General features: G+C 36.9%; 1 protein-coding gene across 1 annotated transcript in view; it reads right to left on the bottom strand.

The window, feature by feature from the left end:
- The window catches only part of KLHL4 (kelch like family member 4), a 128051-nt gene extending 104463 nt beyond the window's left edge, over positions 1 to 23588 (bottom strand). Inside the window, exon 1 of the mRNA XM_056124111.1 lies at positions 23031 to 23588. Coding sequence (XP_055980086.1) covers positions 23031 to 23452 — 422 coding nt within the window. The 5' untranslated portion in view covers positions 23453 to 23588. The remainder of the gene's footprint in view (positions 1 to 23030) is intronic.
- Between the last annotated feature and the right edge of the window lie 273 nt (positions 23589 to 23861).

The following is a 23861-nucleotide window of genomic DNA, read 5'->3' on the forward strand; positions in this document are numbered from 1 at the left end:
CATCTGTTGTTGGGCATCTGAGTCATTTCCAGATCTGTGCTGTTGTAAAAAATATTGTAAAATAAATTGGTTTACACATAGAATTTTTGTTGTTGCTGTTGCTTAGGGGACGCACATGGTTGTTTTCAGGGTGGACACCTGGCTCAGTATTCAGAGATCACTTGTGATAAGGTTTGGCGAAACATATGGGGAGCCTGTGATTGAGCCTGAGTTGACCAATTGCATGACAAAGGCCTTACCCACTATACTAACTCTAAGGCCCTCAACACATATGTAATTTTTAGTGTTATATCTCTATTGGGATAGAAACATAAAATAGGATGGCTGGATGATAGAGTAGTTTTTTTTTTACATTTCTTGAGAAATAACTCTACCTGTTTCTCATACAGATTGCACGTGTTTATATGCCCACAATGTTAATGAGAGCTAATTTTTCTCTGAATGTCATCCATATTAGATTCTTCCAGATATTTTGATACAAGGTTTACTCACTAGTTGAGGTGATATATGTTAGAACCATTGAAGCCTTTCTATGATAATGACACTTTGCAATTTCTTCATGCACTGTTCGTCACTTGTATGTCTTATTTTAAGAAGTGTCTGCTCGATGATATGATACTATATTTAGAGAACTCTAACGCCTCTACCAAGAAACTCATAGAAACTATAGACTTGTATAGTAAAGTCGCAGGCTATAAAATCAATACCCAAAAGTCCATGGCTTTCCTATACGCGAATAATGAAAGAGAAGAAAGCGACATAAAAAAATCAATCCCGTTCATACTCATGCCTCAGAAAATCAAGTACCTTGAAATTAGGTTAATTAAGGATGTAAAAGACCTGTATAATGAAAACTACAAAACGTTAATTCACAAAATGAAATAGAACACAAGGAAATGGGAACATATCCCCTGCTCATGGATTGAAAGAATTAACACTGTCAAAATGGCAATACTCCTTAAAGCATTATACAGATTCAATGTGATCCTTGGAAGGATACCCATGACATTATTCAAATAAATGATTCAAACACTCCTGAAATTCATATGGAACAATAAACCCCCACAAATAGTTAAAGCTTGGGAAAAAGAAGATGGGAGGTATCACTTTCCCCAACCACAAACTCTACTACAAGCGGTAATAATTAAAACAGCATGTACTGGAACAAAAGCAGAGTCGTAAACCAATATAACAGAGTTGAATATCCTGACACACACACTCAAATATATGGTCATCTAATATTTGATAAGGGAGAAAGAAATGTGAAGTAGAGAAAGGCAAGCCTCTTTGACACATGATGCTGGCAAAACTGGGCAGCTACATGCAAAAAAAAAATGTGTTCAGACCTCTACCTTACACCATGTACAAAAATCAGAACAAAATGGATTAAATACCTCAACTCCAGACCAGAATCCATAAGGTACATGGAAGACAAGGTCGGCAAAACCCTCCATGACATTGAAGCTAAAGGTATCTTCAAAGATGACACTACACTGAGTCAAGGAATTGAAAACAGAGATAAACAAATAGGACTATCCTAAACTAAGAAGTTTCTCCACCTCAAAAGATGTAGTGGCCAAAATACAAAGACAATATACAGAATGGAAAAGGATATTCATCCAATACCCATCTGATAAGGGGTTGATATCAAGGATATACAAGACACTGGTTGAACTCTACAAGAATAAAACATCCAACCCCATCAGAAAATGGGGCGATGAAATGAAAAGAAATTTTCTCAAAGAAGAAATCCGAATGGTCAAAAGGCACATGAAAAAATTCTCTTCATCACTAATCATCAGGGAGATGCAGCTCAAAACAACAATGAGATGTCATCTCACACCACAGAGACTGGCATATTTCCAAAAGTACAAAAACAACAGGTATTGGTGTGGATGTGGGGAGAAAGGGACTCTCCTTCACTGCTGGTAGGAATGCTGACTGGTTCAGCTCTTTTGGAAGACAGTATGAACGCTTCTCAAAACAGAAATTGAGCTCCCATTTGACCCAGCAATATCACTTCTGGGAATATATCCCCGAGATGCAAAAAACTATAGTAGAAATGACATCTGCACTTGTATGTTCATTGCAGCACTGTTTACAATAGCCAAAATCTGGAAAAAAAAAACCCCGAGTGCCTGAGAAGAGATAACTGGTTAAAGAAATTTTGGTACATATACACAATGGAATATTATGCAGGTATTAGATAAGATGAAGTCATAAAATTTGCATAAAAGTGGATCAACATGGAAAGAATTATGTAAGTGAAGTGAGTCAGAAAGATTGGGACAGACATAGAAAGATTGCACTCATGTGTGTAATATAAAGTAACAGAATGGGAGATTTATACACAAGAATAAAAGAGATGAATACCAGAAGGATTGTTCCATGGCTTGGAAGCCAGACTCACATGCTGATGGAAAAAGCAGCTCAGAAAGTGAAGGGACAACCAAGTAAAGGGTGCTTGGAGGGCCAACTCTGGGTGCGAGATGAGAGCTGAAAGTAGACTATAGACCGAATATGATGACCACTCAATACCTATATTACAAACCACAACACCCGAAAGTAGAGAGAGAACAAAATGGAATGCTCTGCCACAGAGGCAGGTGGAGTGGGGAAATGGGTGGGAGTGGTTGGAGGGATACTGGGATCATTGGTGGTGGAGAATGGGCACTAGGGAGGGATGGGTACTTGATCATTGTATAACTGAAACAAAAGCACGAAAGTTTGTAAGTCTGTAACTGTACCTTACAGTTATTCATTTTTTAAAAAATTAAAAAAGAATACAAAAAAAGAAGTGTCTGCTCATCAAATCAATTTTCATTTCATGGAATTGCTTATTTTTTGTATTCTTTGTTGTTTATTTCTGTGAGTCCTTTATGCATAGTGGACATTACTTATATGTATGATATAAGAATGATTTCTCCCATTCTAGCAGTTATGATTTTGTTTCCATTATAGTTTCTTTCACCTTGTATAAGTTTTTTTTTAATTTCATATAATTCCATTTGCTTAAGTTTTATTTTCTTTTGTCAATAGAGCTGAATCACTAAAAATGTGTCTAAGCTCAGTATCTTTGAGTACTTTGTCTATGTTTACTTCAATTAATGGATTAGGGCCAAACACCTAAATCTTGATTCATTTTATATTGATATTGTTTAAAGTATGACATGATCACAAATCACAACCATCCTGTTATTCGTCGATTGCCTCGAGCAGGCCCCAGTAACATCTCCTTCATCCTAGCCCTGAGATTTTTAAGAAAGTGCTATATTCAAGGCTCTTTAGGAGAATGAGACCCATCATTGTTACTGGTATTTGGCATATCGGGTATGCCACGGGGAGTTTCCCAGACTCTGACGTGTGGGCAGGTTACATTCGGTAACCTGCCAGTTTGTCCAAAGTAGGAATGAGATAATAAGATGTCATAATAAGATGTCACAGCCATGCGGTTCCGGGAGCTGGTTTTTATAGTCTCCCGGAAGAGAACAGTGCAGTCTCCTACCCCCTTGCCTGGCTGTCCTCGCCAGGGCTCCTTGGAGGGGAGCGGGTTGAGCTTTCCTACCCACCCCGACCAGGGCTCCGGCAGCCGAAGATCTCCAGGACCAGCCACCACCATGCTGAGACCACTCTCTGCACACCTGAAGGTACCGGCAGAGAAACAAAGGCAAGCGGGTCCCAGGGCTGAGATCTCCAAGCCTACTCGGATCGGGGCTGAGCATCCTCCACCCAGATCCTCCGAATTCCAGTAGGCGGGGATCACACCCACCAACTGGCCCCCTGGCGCCGTGTAATGACATGATAACCCAGAACTTTTTTTTTGCATCTGGCAACCAATTTTCTCAGCACCATTTGTTGAAAAGATTTTATTTTTCTCCATTACACGCTTCCCTCCTTTATTATATATCTACTGCATGAGATTTTTTTGAGAAAAAAGAACAATTTAATGGATTATAGACAACAGGGGGAAAATTATATGCAAATTCAATATATTAATGGGTATCATATTAGTGTAAATGGAGTTCTTCTCAAGTCTCCTTAAAGTAAAATATTCATTTTTGCTCTAAGGCTACTAAATCTTTCACAGGATAGTTGGCGTTGATAATGTTTAAAACTTTCTCATTTACAGCCTCCAGTCCCTTGTTGAATCTTGTTGCATTTATAATTCGCCTGTTCCTCTCTATTGGGGTGATTTTATTTTATTAGTGAATCACCGTGAGGTACTGTTACATACTTACAAACTTTCGTGTTTGCGTTTCAGTCATACAATGATGTATGACATACCCATCCCTCAACCAGTGCCCATCCTCCACCATTATACCCCACTATCCCTCCCACCCTCCACCCTATCCCGCTCCCCATCCTGTCTCTGTGGCAGGGCATTCCCTTTTGTTCTATCCTTTTGGGTGTTGTGATTTGCAATAGGGGTATTGAGTGGCCATCGTGTTTGGTCTATAGTCTATTTTCAGCAGCTTCATGGGATAATTTTTACAGCTGTTTGTAATAGAATGCATTTTCTTCTTTTATCACACAGTGACAAAATGTTGCTTGAATAGTAGTTGAAAAAATACTGTGCACACACCAAATGCAGCTAGTCAAATCTTTAATACAGTTGAAGTCCTATGAAAACAAAGTTTGGCATAATGAGTTAGCATAATCAAAGTTACATGAAAAGTAGGTAAACTTTCATGTTCAATGTCTATAACTATGGCTTCATGTTAGCATTGTCACAGTCAGTCATTTACTTGTATGTTATGTATGATTAATGTTTTTAAACAAAACAATATAATTTTAATGAAATGAATGACCTGGAAAGTCCAAAATATTTATTCTACATTCATTCACAGAAAAAATCACTATTGTAATTATATTAAATAAGCAGTAAAAATTTAAATAAATATTTATAAAAGCTTTGGTGTTGTCCTTAAGGTCATTAACAAATAATAACACTCTATCTGCAAGTAGTGATATTTCAATTTAGTTTTCAATATGCAAACTTCTGGTATGCACTATATATATATAATGTATATATATATATATATATATATAAATGGTATATTCGATATGCCAAATCCAGTGAAAAAAATGGATCTCATTCCCCTGACCCTGAATACGGCAGAGTTAAGAAGGGTGTGGAAGGAGAGACTGATAAAATCTCAAGGCCGAACTAGGCTGCCAAAATGAAGAAAGACAAAAATGACTGTCTGTACTTTCAATGCACATACGCTGGTATCTGATGCATCCATTGAGGACCTGATGGCACAAGCGTGAAAGATCAAGTATGACATCATTGGTCTGACAGACACGAGAAAGCATCAATCACATCACGCCATTTTCGACACTGGAGAAGAACGGTTCCTTGGAACATGCAACAAAAGAGGCGTTGGTGGTGTCCATATACTTGTCAACACGAATTTAGCCATGAGCATTGATTCGTTCGAATGCCTAACAATCCGAATCAGACAATTACACTTGAATAGATGTGGCTCACTGTCGGCGGTTTCTATCTTCGTTGTCTATGCACCAACATCCAATTACAGTGAAGGAGAAATCAAAAAGTTCTATATGGAGCTGGAGAGGTTCTATAAAGAAGACCAGACCTTCTACAAGATCAATGTCGGTGATTTTAATGTCAAGATAGGACTGAGAAGATCAGCCGAAGAACTCCACATGGGGACCCATGGCCTAGAATGGAACGAACAAGGCGACTGACTGTTTGAGTTCATCATGTAAACCAAGACCATCCATGGTAACTCACAGTTCCAAAAGGCCGAATCTAAACATTGGACATGGGATTATCCCGGTGCACAGTTCCACAATGAAATAGACCACATTATATTCAATCGACGGTTTTGCCTGACCGATTTTGATGTTGTCTCAAAATTCCAAATGGGATCGGATCACTGTCTCCTTCATGCAAAATTCTACTTCACAGAGCGAGGAGAAAGGAATGCAAAGTTTAAGAGAAGTCCCAGAGCAAACAGCAACTGGGAGCTCTTTGGCACTATTTCTGCAACATTGGAAGATGCGGTCATTGACAACATTGACAAGGAATATGATCGACTGGTTCAGCACCTCCATGATTGTGTGAGGAATGCCAAGAGAGAGATAACCACAAAAAAACGCCTTTCTTCGAATACTCTTGAGCTTATTCGCCAACATGGCTTGGCACATGCCTCAGTCAACCACAAGTAAACATCTGAGTTGGCAAAGCAGTGCAGAGAAGCCATCAAGGATGACCTCAAAGACAGAAGAGCAGCAGTGCTGGTAGATGCGGTAGAAGCCAGGAAAAGCATTCATAATGCCAACCTGTCCTTCACCAACTACAAGACCAAGATGACTGCCCTCCGACATACTGATCCATCCTGATGGATTGTCAGACCTCTTCATCAAGACCCTGAATGATCGGTTTGAGGCTCTTCATGTTCCTATAATGAGCAGATGCCATTGGGCTACGCTAGCACATAACAGGGATAAATGGAGACGTTACTGGCGCCCGCTCGAGCAAATCGATGAGTAACGGGGCATCAAGTGATCAAGTGATCAAGTGCATACTTCTGACTTTTTTTTGTTCCTTAATTGCTTTGATGATTACTTCCAATGCTATGTTAAATAATAATGGAAAAGTGAATATTCTTGCCTTTGGCCAGATCTTAGAAGAAAAACTTCAGTTCTTTGACACAAGTGTGATGTAAACTATGTGTTTGTTGTATATATAGTCTTTACTATCATGAGGTATTTCATTTGAGAAATCTTATATGAATCTTATGTGAGAGTTCTGTTAAAAATGATTTTTTACTTCTGCTTAATTTGGGAGTCTACATCTCTTTGGTACTCACCATTTTGATTATACTTATCTTGGGGTTCTTCATCTTGGGTTTATCTTGTTTGGAATTTTTTGTGCTCCTAGATCAGTGCACATATCTCCTTCAGACAGAAGGAGTTTGGGATTAGTATTTATTTGTGTCGCTGTTCTGGACCTTTCTTTCCTCTCTTTCTTATATTCCTATGATGCAGTTTGTTACACTTGATGTTGCCTTGTGTTTTCCCTAAATTTACTTCATTTTCAAAAAGTGGCCATCACTTAAAATCTTGTACTTTGTCCTTATCCTCATGATCACTGATTTATTTCTAGTTTCTTCCATTCTGATATCAACTTCTGGTAATGAGTTTTTCAGCTCAGTTACACCAGTCTTTAGTTCTTCATGGATATGTTTTCCAATTAGTCAACCTTTTCCCAAGTTTCTTGCTGATCACTACTGCTTATTACTTAATCCCATTAAATATGAAAAGTATTATTGGCTTTAAGTCCCCCCTCAGGTAATTTATAAAGTTCTACTATCACTTGGACTTAAAAAGGCTTTTGCCCTTATTTGTTTATCTGACTCAATTTCTTTATTTGTTCACTGCTCCTGGTAGTGCATAGGGATTAGAAGAGCATCTCCAACTTCGAATTGACCTGAACAAGTCTTTTGGGGATCACTTTTTGCAGAATCAGGATGCTACCTATGACTGTGGGTTTGTATGGGTCTGGATGTCTGCAGGGATTGTGGTCCTAGTGAGTGCGCTATAGCAGATAATCCTCAATGGTCTATATGTTCTCTACTCTAGACAAAGGATCACTTGCTGGAATCTGGCTATCGATAATGTCATAGACCAACCATTCAAGGATGTAACTGGAGATTGTGATCCCAAATACCCAGTCACAGCAGTTCAGTGACCTGTTCTTTGTAGCTATGAAAGTTTTATATTTGTTCTGGAGAGCAATTACCGAATCAAATCTCAGCATATCTGGGTAGCAACTGGAGATATGATTCTGTTATTGTTTATATAATCATGTGTCTCTAAGTTGAAACATGCTTTCGCTGCTTCCAGATGGACTAATTACCATATTTCCCCAAATGAGTTATGTTTATACAGGTGTGAAAGATGACCCGAGGGCACAGTTTCCACTATCTTCTGATATTGTATGTTGAGTTTGAAAAGGTCTGTTTGGTTGCTTCCTGTACTGGTTATCTGATAGCTAGTGTTGCCCATTCACCATACTTTGAAGTATATGTGTGGCGACAGCTAAAATAATTAAACTTCTTGCAGTCAAGCATATCAGTGAGTCAATTTTATTCAACCCTGAGGCAGAGAAACAAGAAATACTGCCTCTCTCCAAATGCCAAAATCTCTCTATTGGGATATCCATCATCATAGCTGTGAGACGGAGCTTAGCTCTTCCATGTTCCATAGATGGGGTCATAGGTTCTTTTGCTGACTGCCAAGAGTTTTGGGAGTGACTGAGTGTGGACAGAATCAGCATATTTTTCTTATCACCCATGCTCCATGTGTCTCCGTTTGCTTTGGTTTAACTTGAGAACACCATGTGCTGAGTCAAGCTGACTTAGGAAGTTGGACTGTCTGCTTGTGGACCTGATGAGCATAGTATGGCTGAAATAGCAAGTTTGTTTGTGTTCCCACAGACCCGGTAAGCATTTCAGCACTGAATTAGCAGGTTGAACTATATTCCATATTTCAGTAAGAAGAGTAGAACTGAAATAGCAAGTTTGGGTGACACTCACGTTCTATCCACTGGACAAAACAAGATTCTTCTTATTTTTTATCATCATTTAAGTAACATGTTTACAATAATGGTAACGTTGGTGATTTTTTATGTGCATAGTTATAGCAACTCACTACCACTAAAATGGCCAAGAACTCTCCCTCAACCACCATCTTTAGCTCAGTTCTAATTCATCTTTCTTCCCTTCCAATTTCCTCCCCACATTGTTCTGTAATGTCAGCTTGGTAATACAAGAGTTTGTAACAGTTAAACACTCTTTATTACCTTTTTGTTGCTCAATAACCCACAGGTGAGTGAGATTATTCTCTTTATTATTTTTAAGAATATTCATGTTCAACATTGATAACTTATCAACGTAAATCACATTTTCAAGTGTATTCACAATTATTTAAAGTATAATCAATTATATTTCAGGCATGTAAAATATGATTATTCTACACTGTAACAAATTTATGTACTGTGTTTTATTTTTCACATATTTGCATTTATCAGAATATCACGTACTAGGTTCCTATAGGGATCCTTACAAATCGGGTCTGTCAGATTTTCCCAAGTGTTTTGTAATATTTTCATTTTCATTAAATGATACATTCTATTTTTGTGTTGTTGTTGTTGAGCTTTGAAATTATTTATTTATATTTCACATCAGCCATTTGTCAGATGTATCTCATTCAAAGATTTTCTACATTCAGTGAATGGTTTTTTTTCTTGTTTTCATGCTATTTTATTTCAATGTGAAGAAACATTTTATTTTGATGCAGTCACATTTGTTTAATTTTTGTTCTGTTTTCACTACCTATGGATTGGAATCACTAACTGAAGAACTTACAAAAGTCAGTACACAGAGTATCTTCCCCCTATTTTCTCAGTGTATGTGTATAGCTTCACATCTAGTATCTAATTCTTTAGTCCATTTTTAGTTAACATTTGTGCATTATGTGAGAATTATTTAATTCATTCTTTTGCATAGAGCTACCCAGTTTTATTCACACTCCTTATTGGAGACTTCTTTTTTTCAAGTTACAAATATCAGATCCTATGTTGAAAATTAAATGTCTTACACGTGATGACTTATTTATGTGCTACCAATTCCATTCCACCGTATTTAGTGCATTTTTATTTCAATACTGTATTGCTCTAATTACAGTAGCTTTATAATATTCCATAGTGTAGTGCTGCAAACCGAAGCAAAGTAGTAGTATCAAAGCCTGGAGTAACAGCATTAGTATAGTATAATTTAATGATTATAGGATAAGATAATCTTCACTCAGGAATCATTTGTGGTGAGGATCAGGGGATGAGTGTGGTGCTGGAATTGAATATGCAACAGCTGCATGCAAAGCAGATGACTTAACTGCTGTGCTATCGCTCCAGTCCTGCCTCAGATTTTTTCAAATTTCCTTTAGTTGTTTTGTAATATTTATCCCATATAAACATTAGTAATATATTTTCTACGCCCTATATGGATTGCATTGGAAATTATTTTTAGATCTCTTCATTTTTTTATTAGTAAAACACCATGGGGTACAGTTGTAGACTTACAAATTTTTGTGCTTGGGTTTCAATTATACAATGATCAAGTACCCATCCCTCCACCAGTGCCCATTCTCCACCCCCACCAATCCCAGTATCCCTCCCACCCCCCATCCCCCCATCCCACCATGGTTCTGTGGCAGGACACTCGCTTTTGTTTTCGCTCTCCTTTTGGGTGCTGTGATTTGCAAAAGAGGCATTGGGTGGCAATCATGTTCGGTGTATAGTCTACTTTCATCATGCATCTCCCATCCTGGGCGGATCTTCCCAACACCCTTTATTTGGTGCTCCCTTCTCTATCTGAGCTGCCTTTACCCCTAGAGTGTGCGGCTGGCCTCCAAACCATGGAGTGAACCTCCTGGTATTTATCACAGCTATGCTTGGGGGTTAGTTTCCTACTTTGTTACTTTATGTTCCCCAGATGAATGCAATCTTTCTATATCTGTCCCTTTCTTTCTGGCTCATTTCACTTAGCATGATATTCTCCATGTAGTACCAATTGTATGTAAATTTCATGACTTCATTTTTTCTAACAGCTACATAGTAATCCATTGTATAGATGTACCAAAGTTTCTTTAACCAGTCATCTGTTCTTGGGCACTCAGGTTTTTTCCATATTCTAGCTATTGTAAACAGTGCTGCAATGAACAAACAAGTGCAGATGTCTCTTCGACTATACTTTTTTGCCTCTCCGGGGTATATTCCCAGGAGTGGTATTGCTGGGTCAAATGGTAGCTCAATTTCTAGTTTTTTGAGAATCGTCCATACTATTTTCCAAAAGGGTTGAACCAGTCGGCATTCCCACCAGCAGTGAAGGAGGGTCTCTTTCTCACCACATCTGTGCCAACACAGTTTACTTTTGTTCTTTTGGATGTGGGCCAGTCTCTGAAGCTTCTGCACCTCAAAAGAAACAGTGACCAAAATACAAAGACAGTCTACAGAATGGGAAAGTATATTTGACGAATACACATCCGACAAGGGGTTGATATCAAGGATATACTGGTTGAACTCCACAAGAAGAAAACATCCAACCCCATCAAAAAATGGGGCCACGAAATGAACATAACTTTTCTCAAAGAAGAAATCCGAATGGCTAAAAAGCACATGAGAAAGTGCTCTACATCATTAATCATCAGGGAGATGCAGATCAAAACTACATTGAAATTTTTTTGATATTTCATTGTTTGTATAGTGCTTTGGATAAGACAGTCATCTTAACAATGTTTATTATCCCAACTAGATATCTTTCCATTTCCCTGTGTCTATTTCTACTGTTTAGCAGAAATTCACTTTCTTTGTCAGTTTTTGTCAGTTTTTTTGGAGTTTTTGGTCACACCTGGCATTGCACTGGGATTACTCCTGGGTCATGCACTCAGGAATTACTCCTGGTGGTGCTCGGGGGACCATATGGGATGCTGGGAATCGAACCTGTGTCAGGTGTGTGCAATACAAACGCCATACCTGCTGTGATATCACTCCAGTCCCTCTTTGTCATTCTTATTTCAAAATATTTCATATACAATTTTAAATTTGTAAGTGGTAATTCAATTGTAAATTTGTTTTCTTCCTTTCTCTTATGGCCAGTTACTTGCTTATTGAACTGCAGCCAAGGAATAATCAACCCCAGGATGCCAAATTCTCTGTGCCCAGGCCCCAGACATTCTTTCGAACCCTGGGCCACCCAACCACCCCGAGCACCTTCATGTTCGTTCCCAACGCTGCAGCCAGCTTTTTCCCCTCTCCCAGGTACCCATAGGGGCGTGGCCTCTGCAGAAGTGGGCGTGACCCCTGCAGAAGTGGGCCTGGCCTATTTTACCCGCACCCAGCAATCTGGCAATCTGGTGTCACTTATCAGTCTCGATAACACCACCACAACATGAAGAAACAGCACAAATCCCCAACATGAGGAGAGGACGATGAAAAGAGTCCAGAAGACTCAACAGACATTACTCACAAATGTGAGCTCACTAATAAAGAATTCAGAGATGAACTACTGAAGATGTTCAATGAACTCAAAGATACGGTGGGACAGATATCCAGTAAGTTAAAGGAGGACATGGAAGAAATAATGAATCGGACAAACGAGAAATTACAGGAAGAGATGAGAGCAGAAATTGAAAAGCTACGCATAGAAGTGTCACGAATAAATTTGATAGATGAAATTAAAAACTCAGTGTGTGCCCTCAACAGTAGAATGGCTACAGATTAAGACAATATCAATGAGCTGGAAGATGAGCTGCACGAAGCCTACAGGCAAAAACAAACAATGGCAAGAGACCGCAAAATAACTCTAGAGCGATTCAGAGTCCTAGGGGATCATTCAAAGAAGAACAACATTAGAATCACTGCAGTACCAGAAGGCCAGGGAAGCAATCCCAATAAAAAAGCCAGAGTTAAATAAATCATTACGCAAAAGTTCCGAAAGCTGGAGAATACAGGCATCCAGAATCAAGGAGTCCAAAGGGTATCAGCTAAAAGAGACTCTAACAAAAACACTACAAGGCATATCATAGTTAGAATGATGGATGCCACAGATAGAGACACAATACTGCAAGCAGCAAGGTCAAAGACGAAAATCACATACAAAGGAGCACCTCTCAGATTCACAGCAGACCTATCAGAGGAAACCCTCCAAGCCCGAAGGCAATAGTGGGATAAATCTCACTGAAATGAATGCTTCACCAAGAATACTTTATCTGGCTAAAATCTCACTCAAACTCGAAGGAACGATACACTATTTTGTGGACAAACAACAGCTCAGTAACTTCATGGAATAAAAACCAAACCTAAAAATAGGGCTTAAGGGGCTACTGTAAGACAAGACAAATCCCTACAAGCAAAACCAACCCTTACAGAAAGATGACACAAAACCCCATGACAATAATCTCTCAACGTTAGTGGTGTAAATTCACGAATTAAGAGACACAGAATGGCAAAATGGATTCAGAGACAGAATCCAACATTCTTCTGCCTACAAGAAAAACATCTTAAGAGTCAGAACAAACAGACTTAAAGTCAATGGATGGAAAACAATCTTTCAAGCATACAATCCCCTCAAAAAAGTTGGGGTGGCCTTACTAGTATCGGACAACATAGATTTCAAGTTGAAAAAGATTAGAAGGGAGAGTGAAGGCCATTTTTATTAATCAAGGAATAAATACAGCAGGAAGAAATCACACTCCTAAAGGTATATGCAACCAAAGAGGGACCAGCCAAATACCTACAACAACTGCTAACAGACCTTAAAAAGGACAACACAATAGTACTTGGCGACTTCAATACCTCCTTATCACCTCTGGATAGATGAAAAAAGATTAAAACTAAGCAAAGAAATAATGGCTCTTACGGAAGAAATAGAAGAGAGTATTAATAGATATATACAGAACTTTTTATCCCCTCAAAAAAAATACATTTTTTTCACTGCACATGGAACATTTTCCAGAATAGAAAATGTCCTGAGCCACAAAGCATCCCTCTCCAGAATCAGGAAGATAGACATTGTATCAACTATCTTTTCAGAACACAATGCATTAAAAGATGGAAATTAATCATGTACAATAGCAGAAAACCAAATCAAACATCTGGAAATTAAACAACTCAATGTTATACAACGAGTGGGTCAGGAAAGAAATCAAAGAAGATATCAAAAGATACCTGGAAACAAATGAGAATGAAGACAGTAGCTACCAGAACCTGTGGGACGCAGCTAAAGCCATGTTTAGGGAAAATTTTATAGCTCTGCAAGCATTTCTCAGGAAGTAAGAAAGGGCCCACATAAACAACTTGACTTCACAGCTCAAAATCTTAGAAAATGACAAACAAAAGAAGCTGAACCAGGCAAAAGGAAGGAGATCAAAAAACTTATAGCAGAATTCAATGAAATGGAAACCCCAAAAAACAATCCTAAAGATCAATGAAAACAAGAGCTTGTTCTTTGAGAAAAAAAAACAAGATAAATAAACCATTAGCAAGACTCACAAAGAAAGAGAGAAAGAGAGAACCCTAATAAACTGAGCCAGAAATGGAAAGGGGGACATCACAACGGAAACCAAAGAAATTCAGATGATCATCAGAGAGTACTTTGAGAGCCTAAGTGCCACAAAACAAGAGAACCTAGAGAAAATATATAAATTTCTGGATTCAATAATCACCAAAAGTTGAACAAAGAAGATATGGAATACCTGAATAGACCTATTAATATCAAGGAAATTGAACATGTAATCAAAACTCTTTCCAAAAACAAAAGCCCAGGTCCAGATGGATTCACTAGTGAATTTTTCAAAACATTTAAAGAGGACCTATTGCCAGTTCTTCTCAAGATTTTCCAGGAAATTGAAGAAACAGAAACTTTCCCAAACAGTTTCTATGAAGCCCATATCTCTCTTATACCAAAAGTAAACAAAGACACCACAACAAAAGAAAACTACAGGCCGATATCCGTGATGAACACAGATGCGACGATACTCAACAAAATATTACCAAATAGAATTCAACAGTTCATCAAAAAGATCATACACCACGACCAAGTGGGATTCATCTCGGGGATGCAAGGATGGTTTAACATTTGGAAATCAATGAACATAATCCATCATATCAACAAATGTAAAGATAAGAACCAGATGATCATATCAATAGATGCAGAGAAAGAATTTGACAAGATCCACTTACCGTTTATGATGAAAACCCTAGCCAAAAACGGTATAGAAGGGACTTTCCTCAATATAGTAAAGCCATCTACCATAAGCCTACAGCAAACATCATCCTCAGTGAGTAAAAAATTGAAAGATCTTCCCTCTAAAATCAGGGACGAGAGAAGGATGCCTACTCTCTCCACTGCTGTTCAATATAGAACTGGAAGTACTTGCAATAGCGGGTGAGGCAAGAAAAAGATTCGGGTAGGAAAGGAAAAAATCAACCAGATATGATACTATACTTAGAGAACCCTAAAATCTCAACCAAGAAATTCCTAGAAACAATAGATTTGTATAGGAAAGTTGCAGGCTATAAAATCAATACCTAAAAGTCCAGGGCTTTCTTAGACGCAAATAATGAGAGAGAAGAAAGTGACATGAAAAAAACAATCCCGTTCACAATTGTGCCCCCTGAAAATCAAATACCTAGGAATCAGCTTATCTGAGGATTTAAAAGACCTGTACAAAGAAAACTACAAAACGATACTTCAGGAAATAAAAGAGGACACGAGAAAATGGAAAGATATCCCCCTGCTCATGCATTGGGAGAATTAACATTGTCAAAATGGCAATATTTCTTAAAGCATTAAACAAGCTCAATGCGATCCCTATAATGATACCCATGATATTCTTCAAAGAAATGGAGCAAACACTCCAGAAATTCGTATGGAACAATAAGCCTCCACGAATAGCTTAAGCAATTCTTGGGACAAAGAAAATGGGAGGAATTAATCTCCCTAACTTCAAACTCTACTACAAAGCAGTAATAATTAAAACATTATACTACTGGACAAAGGCAGAGCTGCAGACCAATGGAACATGGTTGAACATACTGACAAGCCCTCCCAAATATATGATCAGGTAATCAATCTTTGATAAGGGAGCAAGGAATTTGAAGTGGAGCAAGGAAAACCTCTTAACAAATTGTGCTGGCATAACTGCACAGCTATATGCAAAAAAAAAATGGGCTCAGATCTCTACCTAATACCATGTACAAAAGTAAGATCAAATGGATTAAAGACCTCAACATCAGATCGGAATCAATAAGGTACATGTAAGATAAAGTTGGCAAAACCCTCCATGACATTGAACCTAACGGTATCTTCAAGATGTCACATAACTGGCCAAGCAAGTGTAAACAGAGATAGACAAATGGGACTATCTTAAACTAAGTAGCTTCTGTACCTCCAAAGAAAAAGCGACCAAAATACAAAGACAGCTTACAGAATGCAAAAGTTATTCCCCCTAAACCCATCCGACAAGGGGTTGATATCAAGAATATACAAAGCACTGGTTGAACTCCACAAGAAGAAAACATCCAACCCCATCAAAAATGGGGTGATGAAATGAACAGAAACTTTTTCAAAGAAGAAATCTGAATGGCTAAATGGCACATGAGGAAATGCTCTACATCACTAATCACCAGGGAGATGTAGATCAAAGCAACAATGAGATATTATCTCACAATACAGAGACTGGCCCACATCCCAAAGAACAAAAGCAACTGGTGTTGGCGCGGATGTGGCGAGAAAGGGACCCTCCTTCACTGCTGGTGGTAATGCCAACTGGTATAGCCCTTTTGGAAGACAGTATGGACAATTCTAATAAAATTAGAAATTGAGCTCCTATTTGACCCAGCAATACCACTCCTGGGAATATATCCCAGAGAGGCAAAAAAGTAAAGTCGAAATGCCATCTTCACTTGTATATTCATTCCTGCACTGTTCACAGAAGCAAAAATTTGGAAAAAACCTGAGTGTCCCAGAACAGATGACTAGTTAAAGACACTTTGGAACTTATACACAATGGAATACTATGCAGCTGTTAGAAAAGATGAAGTCATGAAATTTTCATACAATTGGTTCTACATGGAAAGTATCATGCTAACTGAAATGAGCCAGAAAGAGAGGGACAGACATAGAAAGACTGCACTCATCTGCGAAATATAAAGTAACAGAATGGGAGATGACCATCCAAAAATAGTTGAGATAAGTATCAGGAGGTCTGCTGCATGGCTTGGAAGCCACCAGCACATGCTGGGAGGAAAAGCAGGTCAGACGGAGAAGGGAACACCAAGTAAAGAATGTTTCGAGGAATCGCTCGGGATGTGGGATGCGTGCTGAAAGTAGATTATAGACCAAACATGATGGCCTCTCAATACCTCTATTTCAAACAACAAAACCCTAAAGGAAAGAGAGAGCAAAAGAGAATGCCCTGCCATAAATGCGGGATGGGGTCGGGGGATGGGTTAGTTGGTGGGAGGGCTGCTGGGATAATTGGTGGTGGAGAATGGGCATTGGTGGAGGGTATTTATACACAATTGGTACTCGATCATTGTATAACTGAAACCCAAGCACAAAAGTTTATAAATCTACAACTGTACCTCATGTTGTTTCACTAATAAAAAAAAGAAATATAGCCAAGATTTTCATATTGATTTTGTAGGCTGCCATTTTACATTTGTTGGTTCTCTTTGACCGCATACTACTGTACTCAGAACTTATTCCTTACTCTGCACTTAGAGATCACTCCTCAGGGGCTCAGGGGACCATAATGAGTTCTGGGGATTGAATCTGAGTCAGCCACATCTAAGTTAATTGTATTACATGCTATGATATCACTTAATACCTCTTTTTACCATTTGATAATATTCACAACTTTAGAATTAGAAATAAAGAATTTTATAATGACTATTTTAATATGTCTAGTGTTTTCTTATTATTAAATTGAGAGATAATAACATTTGCAGATCTAAAGGAAAAGGAAAAGCACCATGTTACATTAAATATATACTGTCAAAAATTTCTGAATATTTTTATCTTTATCTTTTAAGGTTAAAATAAAATAAATTTAAGGTCCTATTTGCCAATTTCTCTCCCATGTGAATATATTCTTTACAGTAACATCACTTCACAACTCCCATGCTTCTATTCGTCACTCATTCTTTGAAAATAGACTCTATATGACATGACCGCACATTTGTGCTGTCATATAGTTACTTGTTTCCAAAGATATGCATCAAGAAAATATTTTCAGTTCCATCTCCCTTCATAGTATAGTGTTTATATAAATCGTTTCGAATTCTTTGGATCTAATATAATTTCTCTTTGTATTTTCTCTTTTTTATTCATATATTTTATTTTAAGTATAATTTTCACAAACATTTCAATTTCAGGTTAAAATATGATTTAATAATTAGTTATATTTTAAAAAGATCAACAAGATGTCTGTACCTTATTTTTATTTTGGGAGCGACACCTGGCAAGGCTTAGGAATACTTAAGGCTTGATGCTCAGTGATCACCACTGGCAGTACTTGGGGAACCATTTGCAATGCTAAGAATCAAATCAGGAACGGTTGAAATCAAGTAAAGCAACTTAACCTCTATGCTATGGAGTTTTAAGTGTTAATATTTTACTTTTTAAATAATTTGTATTGTGTTTTGTTGTCAAGGTTTGTCCACGTGTCATTTGGATTACGTTTTTAGAAGAACGTACTTTAAAGCAATAGTTGTAATGATTTTATTATAAATAATATAATATTTGACATCTTTATTAAAGTTACAGTGTACCTCTGTCCTCTATTTTGATTTCCATTCATATAGCTTTGAATATATTAATAACATAGATATTTGGGGCTAGAGAGATAGGCCAAGGCTTTTGCCTTGCTGTAGACCTGGATTTGGTCCAGACCACCTATGTAGTCCTCTGAGGCCTGTCAGTAATGCTCCATGCTTGAAGATCCAGGAGTAATCCCAGATCACTGAAGCCCCCAAATAAAATAAAAGAAAAGGAATCACACACACATGCACATACACAAGTACACATATATTTGCATGTATCTCTATATATGTATACCCCAAACAGTACAATTCTTTCCACTTTATAGGTCCAGAAGAAAAGCATCGACAGTTTTTGAAGTGTGGAGAGGATGTCTTCCAAAACCCAGAGAGGTGACAGTTTAATAAATAAGTTAAACAAATAAACATTAAACTAAAGTATTAAGGAATTGAACATTTTAAGAATTTGTAACAGATCAGTATAGTATTCTCAAGGTAACCTATTAAATAGCAATATATATATTTGAGTGTTATTTGAATTTCAGAATGCATAATTGAAACACATTTGCCTTCCAATATCAGAAATTTTAACTATAGATGATTGCTTAACTATAATACTTAGAGGAAACAAACACACTGTCCTCCCATTGTTCATAGATTTGCATAAGCGGGCCCAGTAACGTCTCCATTGTGAGACTTGTTGTTACTGTGTTTGGCATATCGAATACATCACGGGGAGCTTGCCAGGCTTTTCTGTGTGAGCAAGATACTCTCGGTAGCTTGCCGAGCCCTCCGAGAGGGGCGGAGGAATTGAACCCGGCTCGGCCAGGCTGACTGGGAGCAAGGCAAATGCCTACCACTGTGCTATCTCTCCAGCCCGACTTACAGGAACAATAACCTAAAATAATATCAGATACCTAGATGAAAATAAAATTCCAAACTTTCAAATTCAGATATATTTTAAGTAATTGCAACTTAAATATTTATGTACTATTACATTGTTAGAAATGACACATTTCATTATGGGGCAATGAGTAGAAATTTTTGATCAGGCTATAGAGATTCCGTATTTTAAAGGATAGAAGCAATTGTAATGGCTTTAAAATATGTGTTAAAATGCTCTAAAGTATAGTTTGGTCCTTATTTTTTCATTGGAAGTAAACTTTTATACAAAATACTTCAGTGTAAAATTAGGTGAAGTGGGTTGAATGAGACCGTGATAACCATTTCTGCTAATTCCTTTAAATCAAATAGTGCTTTGAACCTTTACCTTTTGTACTAAGAACATGTTGTTCTTGGACTATACAGAGACTATGGGCATTTTTATTCAATGCCCTCAACTAAAATGAAAGAACTGCATTTGTATTTACAAATCAAGTTTAACATTTTGACAAATACCTGAGTACTTACAAAATCATTTCTTTATGAAAATTAAAACATTCTTTCTACATGTATATAATTTGATTATTAAACTACTCTGCCATATAAAAATCATGACTATCATATAGTCAAACGTGTTTTTATATTTCAGAGTGCAAATTTTGAAATAAAGTAAAGAAAGGACACTGATAAAAGATTTTATGAGGAAGCAGATACAGAGTTAATTAGATAACTAGGACAAAGAGTAAATGGTGAATCATATTGACTTGTGAATCATGTGAATAGCCTCCGTGTGAGTTTATAATAAGCAGTTGTTCCTAAATAAAGTAATATTTATAATTTAAATACATAAGAATGCATTTGTATTTTTGCTTTGTTTGTTTGTTTGTTTGTTTGTTTGTTTTGGAGGCCACACCAGTTCTGCTTAGGGCTTACACCTGGCTTTGCACTCAGGAATTATTCCTGGTGGGACTATATGGGATGCCAGGAATTGAGCCCAAGTTGGTTGCATGCAAGGCAACTATGCTATTGCTCTGGCCCTGCATCTGGACTTTTATATACTCAGATCTATATATTAAAACAACTCTAATTATTACTTAACATTATTATTTTGTTTGGGGAGGCACAATCAGTAGCACATGGGGCTTAATCCTGACTCTGCTCAGGAATCAGTCGAGAAAGGGGTTGGGGAACCATATGTGGTGACAGAAATAGAACCTTGGGTTCGCCACATGCAAGGCAAGCACCCTGTGTGCTGTGCTATTGTTCCAGCCCCTGAGATTTAATATCATTTTTCAATATAAGTATAGAGTTTTGTATTATTGTGTATTAGTAATTTATTTCACTTGCAATATTTTTGGAAAGTGGGATTGTTTAAAGACCCTTATTTTTCCCCTGAATGCTAGGAAACATACTGAACTATGTAATCATTCACAGACTCCATTTCTATTTGTCTTTTACTCAGAAGATTTCTATTGAGGGAATGGCAGACTTTTTCCAACTTCTCAGTAATCTTTCTTCCTGCTCCTCAATCATGGTGATATTAAAAGGCATTAGAGAAACAGGGCATAAGAAAATGTCTCAAATTCTCCTGGTCAAGACCTGAGCATTTAAAATGGTTAATGATAGTTTTGTAAGCTATTATATTTCAATTAGTAAGGTCTCTAATTTATCTCTTCCCTTCTACTTAAATTGCAATATGGAGATTTCTCAAAAACTAGAAATTGAGTGCCCATTAGATCCAATTATCCCACCTCTATATATCTCTCATCACATTAGAAAACTATCAATTCAAAGAGATATTTACAAGCCCATGTTTGTTGCAGTAAAATAGCCAGGATATGGAAGCAACTCGATTTCCCAGTAACAGATGAATTGGTAAAGTAGTTACTACACATATTTACACTAGACTAATATATGCAACCACCAGAAAATAATGAAGTCATCCAATTGATAGAATTGGAGAGTATAATGCTGAGTGAAATAAACTCTAGACAGAATGACAAACACAAGAAGATCTTACTCATCTATATTATATAGAGAAACATGTCAAGGTTTTAGGTTGTTATAAACCAATAAAAAATTTCAAAAACTAGAATGCAAATAGAAGATTATGGGGAATGGAGTGGGAGGACTGAATAGGCTGTTGGCAAATAACACTGGAAACATTGGTGGAAGATTTCAAGTACATGTTTGGTGCTAAGGGAGGTAACAGCATAAACGAAGACCATAACTAACAATTAGCAAATAATAACACAGATTTTCAGGAAGAAACAGTGGACTAGAGAAGAAATAGGGATGGTAGAATGTTTGTGGACACTTTGACATCACGGATGAGAAGAAGTAATGTTGTACATTAATAATGGAAACTTAAATATTATTGCACCCTATCACCTAAACTAGAGCAAAACATTTTAAATAACTAAATTGAATTTAAAAGATGCAAAGTACTATAAAATAAATATGTAATGCATGCCTTAGTACATTTCTAAAACCACTTTCAAAATTTAAGAATATATTAACTTTCCAATATAACAAGAAGTTTTGTCAAAATAAAATATGAAAATATATTTTTAAATGTCACTTGATGAAACTTTGTATTTGACATATAACCTGGCATTTTTACGTAGCAACTTTATTGTACTGTATAAGTTAATTAATTGCAGATGTTCTCATGCTGAAAAACCATTTCAGCAGTACTCAAAAACCTTTGTTAGAAGGTCACAATGAATCTTTTAAATTTCAGTGCAGTATGGTCAAACTTATTTATTAGCTTCCAAATTGGACAGTTTCTAGAATTATCATTCACAATGAAGACAGTTAATTAGAAAATCTGCTGAGTCAGAGATAAAATTACAACCCGCTATTAAAAAAAGAAATATGGTATATTACTTTATTAATATAATTATATCACATAATAAATTAGAACTCATATAAGTATTTCTTTATAAGTTTCTATCATAAACAATATAATATATTTATGGTTACCTCTCAAAATAGTTCACATGTTTAATTTCACCAAGAAGATTTAATTCCTGTAAGGAAACCATTTTTCACAATGATTGTAATTTTACCTTAATTTAGTTACACTTTTTTTCCATTAATAAAAAAAGAAAATTATCCTATCCTCCACTATACTAATGTAGAAACAGCATACCAAATATCCAGATTTCTACATAGCCCCATGTTGAACTTTTATATAATTTGAAGCGTTAAAAATTGTTTATAGATTTTATGCATTAATTACACTGCAGAAATCATCAATTGCTTTTACAATTATTGTTTTTACAACTTACAAATCCTGAAGTAAAAGTCAAATGATATAAGAAGCTGTCCCATAGTCTCACATAACACTAATAAAGCATCAATATATAAGAACAAATAAGGATATGGTGCTAAATTAGAACTTTTAAATTTTGTCATTGTTGTCCAAACTAACAAACTTTTAAAAAGTTCTACATGACTCATTAATTTTGTACACAAAATCACAACTTTTTGGATAGTTGAGCAAAAAAATATACAGAGAGCATTGTTAACTATAATGAATATATTTTAGGGCTAAAACAATACTGAATGGACAAGGTATGTAATAAAGAGAAGTTAACTACAACTCTAAAATATATTTTCCATTAATTATAAAATATAAATATTTTGTTTTCCTTTAATGACTTAGAGTAAAAGCGTTTTTGAAAGACCTTCATTCACTTCATGAGTTCAGAGATTAGTACATATCTTCTATTTAAAATAGGGAAAGTTAACATAAATTCTGTTTTTTAGTTATACCATCAAAAACTCCTACCTCACTGTAGAATCTGCTGTATTGTCATTAGCCATCATATCCAATTCTTGTGAAGGCTTCTCACAGTCTTCTTTGAACCAATTCTTCTCTGGCACTGCTTTAAGAGTATCTTCATTTGGTCGAAAATGGTCTGTCAGGTTTTCTTTTTGCCAGTTCTGAAGGACTTTTTGATAGGCAGGGACGCCTCCTGACTCTGGTTCCAGTATGTTGTGGTGGACAGGACTGTTGCTTTTCTTCAGTCCGTTTCTGTCCCTAGAGTGATTCTTCAATCTGCCCTGAACCGAGGTCCCTCTGTGCTCATATCCTTCCTGCTGAAGGCAGTTTCCACTGTTGGGTGAACCTTGAGAAGGATGACTAAACCACCTCCAACGCAGCCTTAGGATCTGTTTAACATCAAACTCTTTCTTGCCAGGCACTGACATTTTTTAAATTTTTTTGCGAGAGGGGAAACAAAGGCCTTCTCTCACAGAAAGGAAACGGAACCTTTGCTATCTCTTACTTCTCTGCCTCTTCCGCAGAACTAACAAAATTACAATTGCAGAGAGCAGTTTTACCCACCCACCCCGCTTCCCTGCTGTCTGTATTACATTGTGAATATTTCTAGCTTTCTAGCTGAAGTAGAAAACTGCGACTAACACTATAGGTGGGAACCCATACTGACAGGATGATGAGGTCAGACCTTAAAGAAGTAAATCAGTTTAGCACAGGAAAGCAGCTACCACAAAACACTCCAGCTGCTTCATTTGCATGCTTTCAGCTTCCACTTAGACTTGCAAATGTCTAACCCAGATTTATTTCTTAGAAAAACTCAGTAGCTATGGCTCAAACCCT

This window comes from Sorex fumeus, unplaced genomic scaffold (assembly GCF_029834395.1).
Source record: "Sorex fumeus unplaced genomic scaffold, SorFum_2.1 ptg000050l, whole genome shotgun sequence".
Taxonomy (NCBI): Eukaryota; Metazoa; Chordata; class Mammalia; order Eulipotyphla; family Soricidae; genus Sorex; species Sorex fumeus.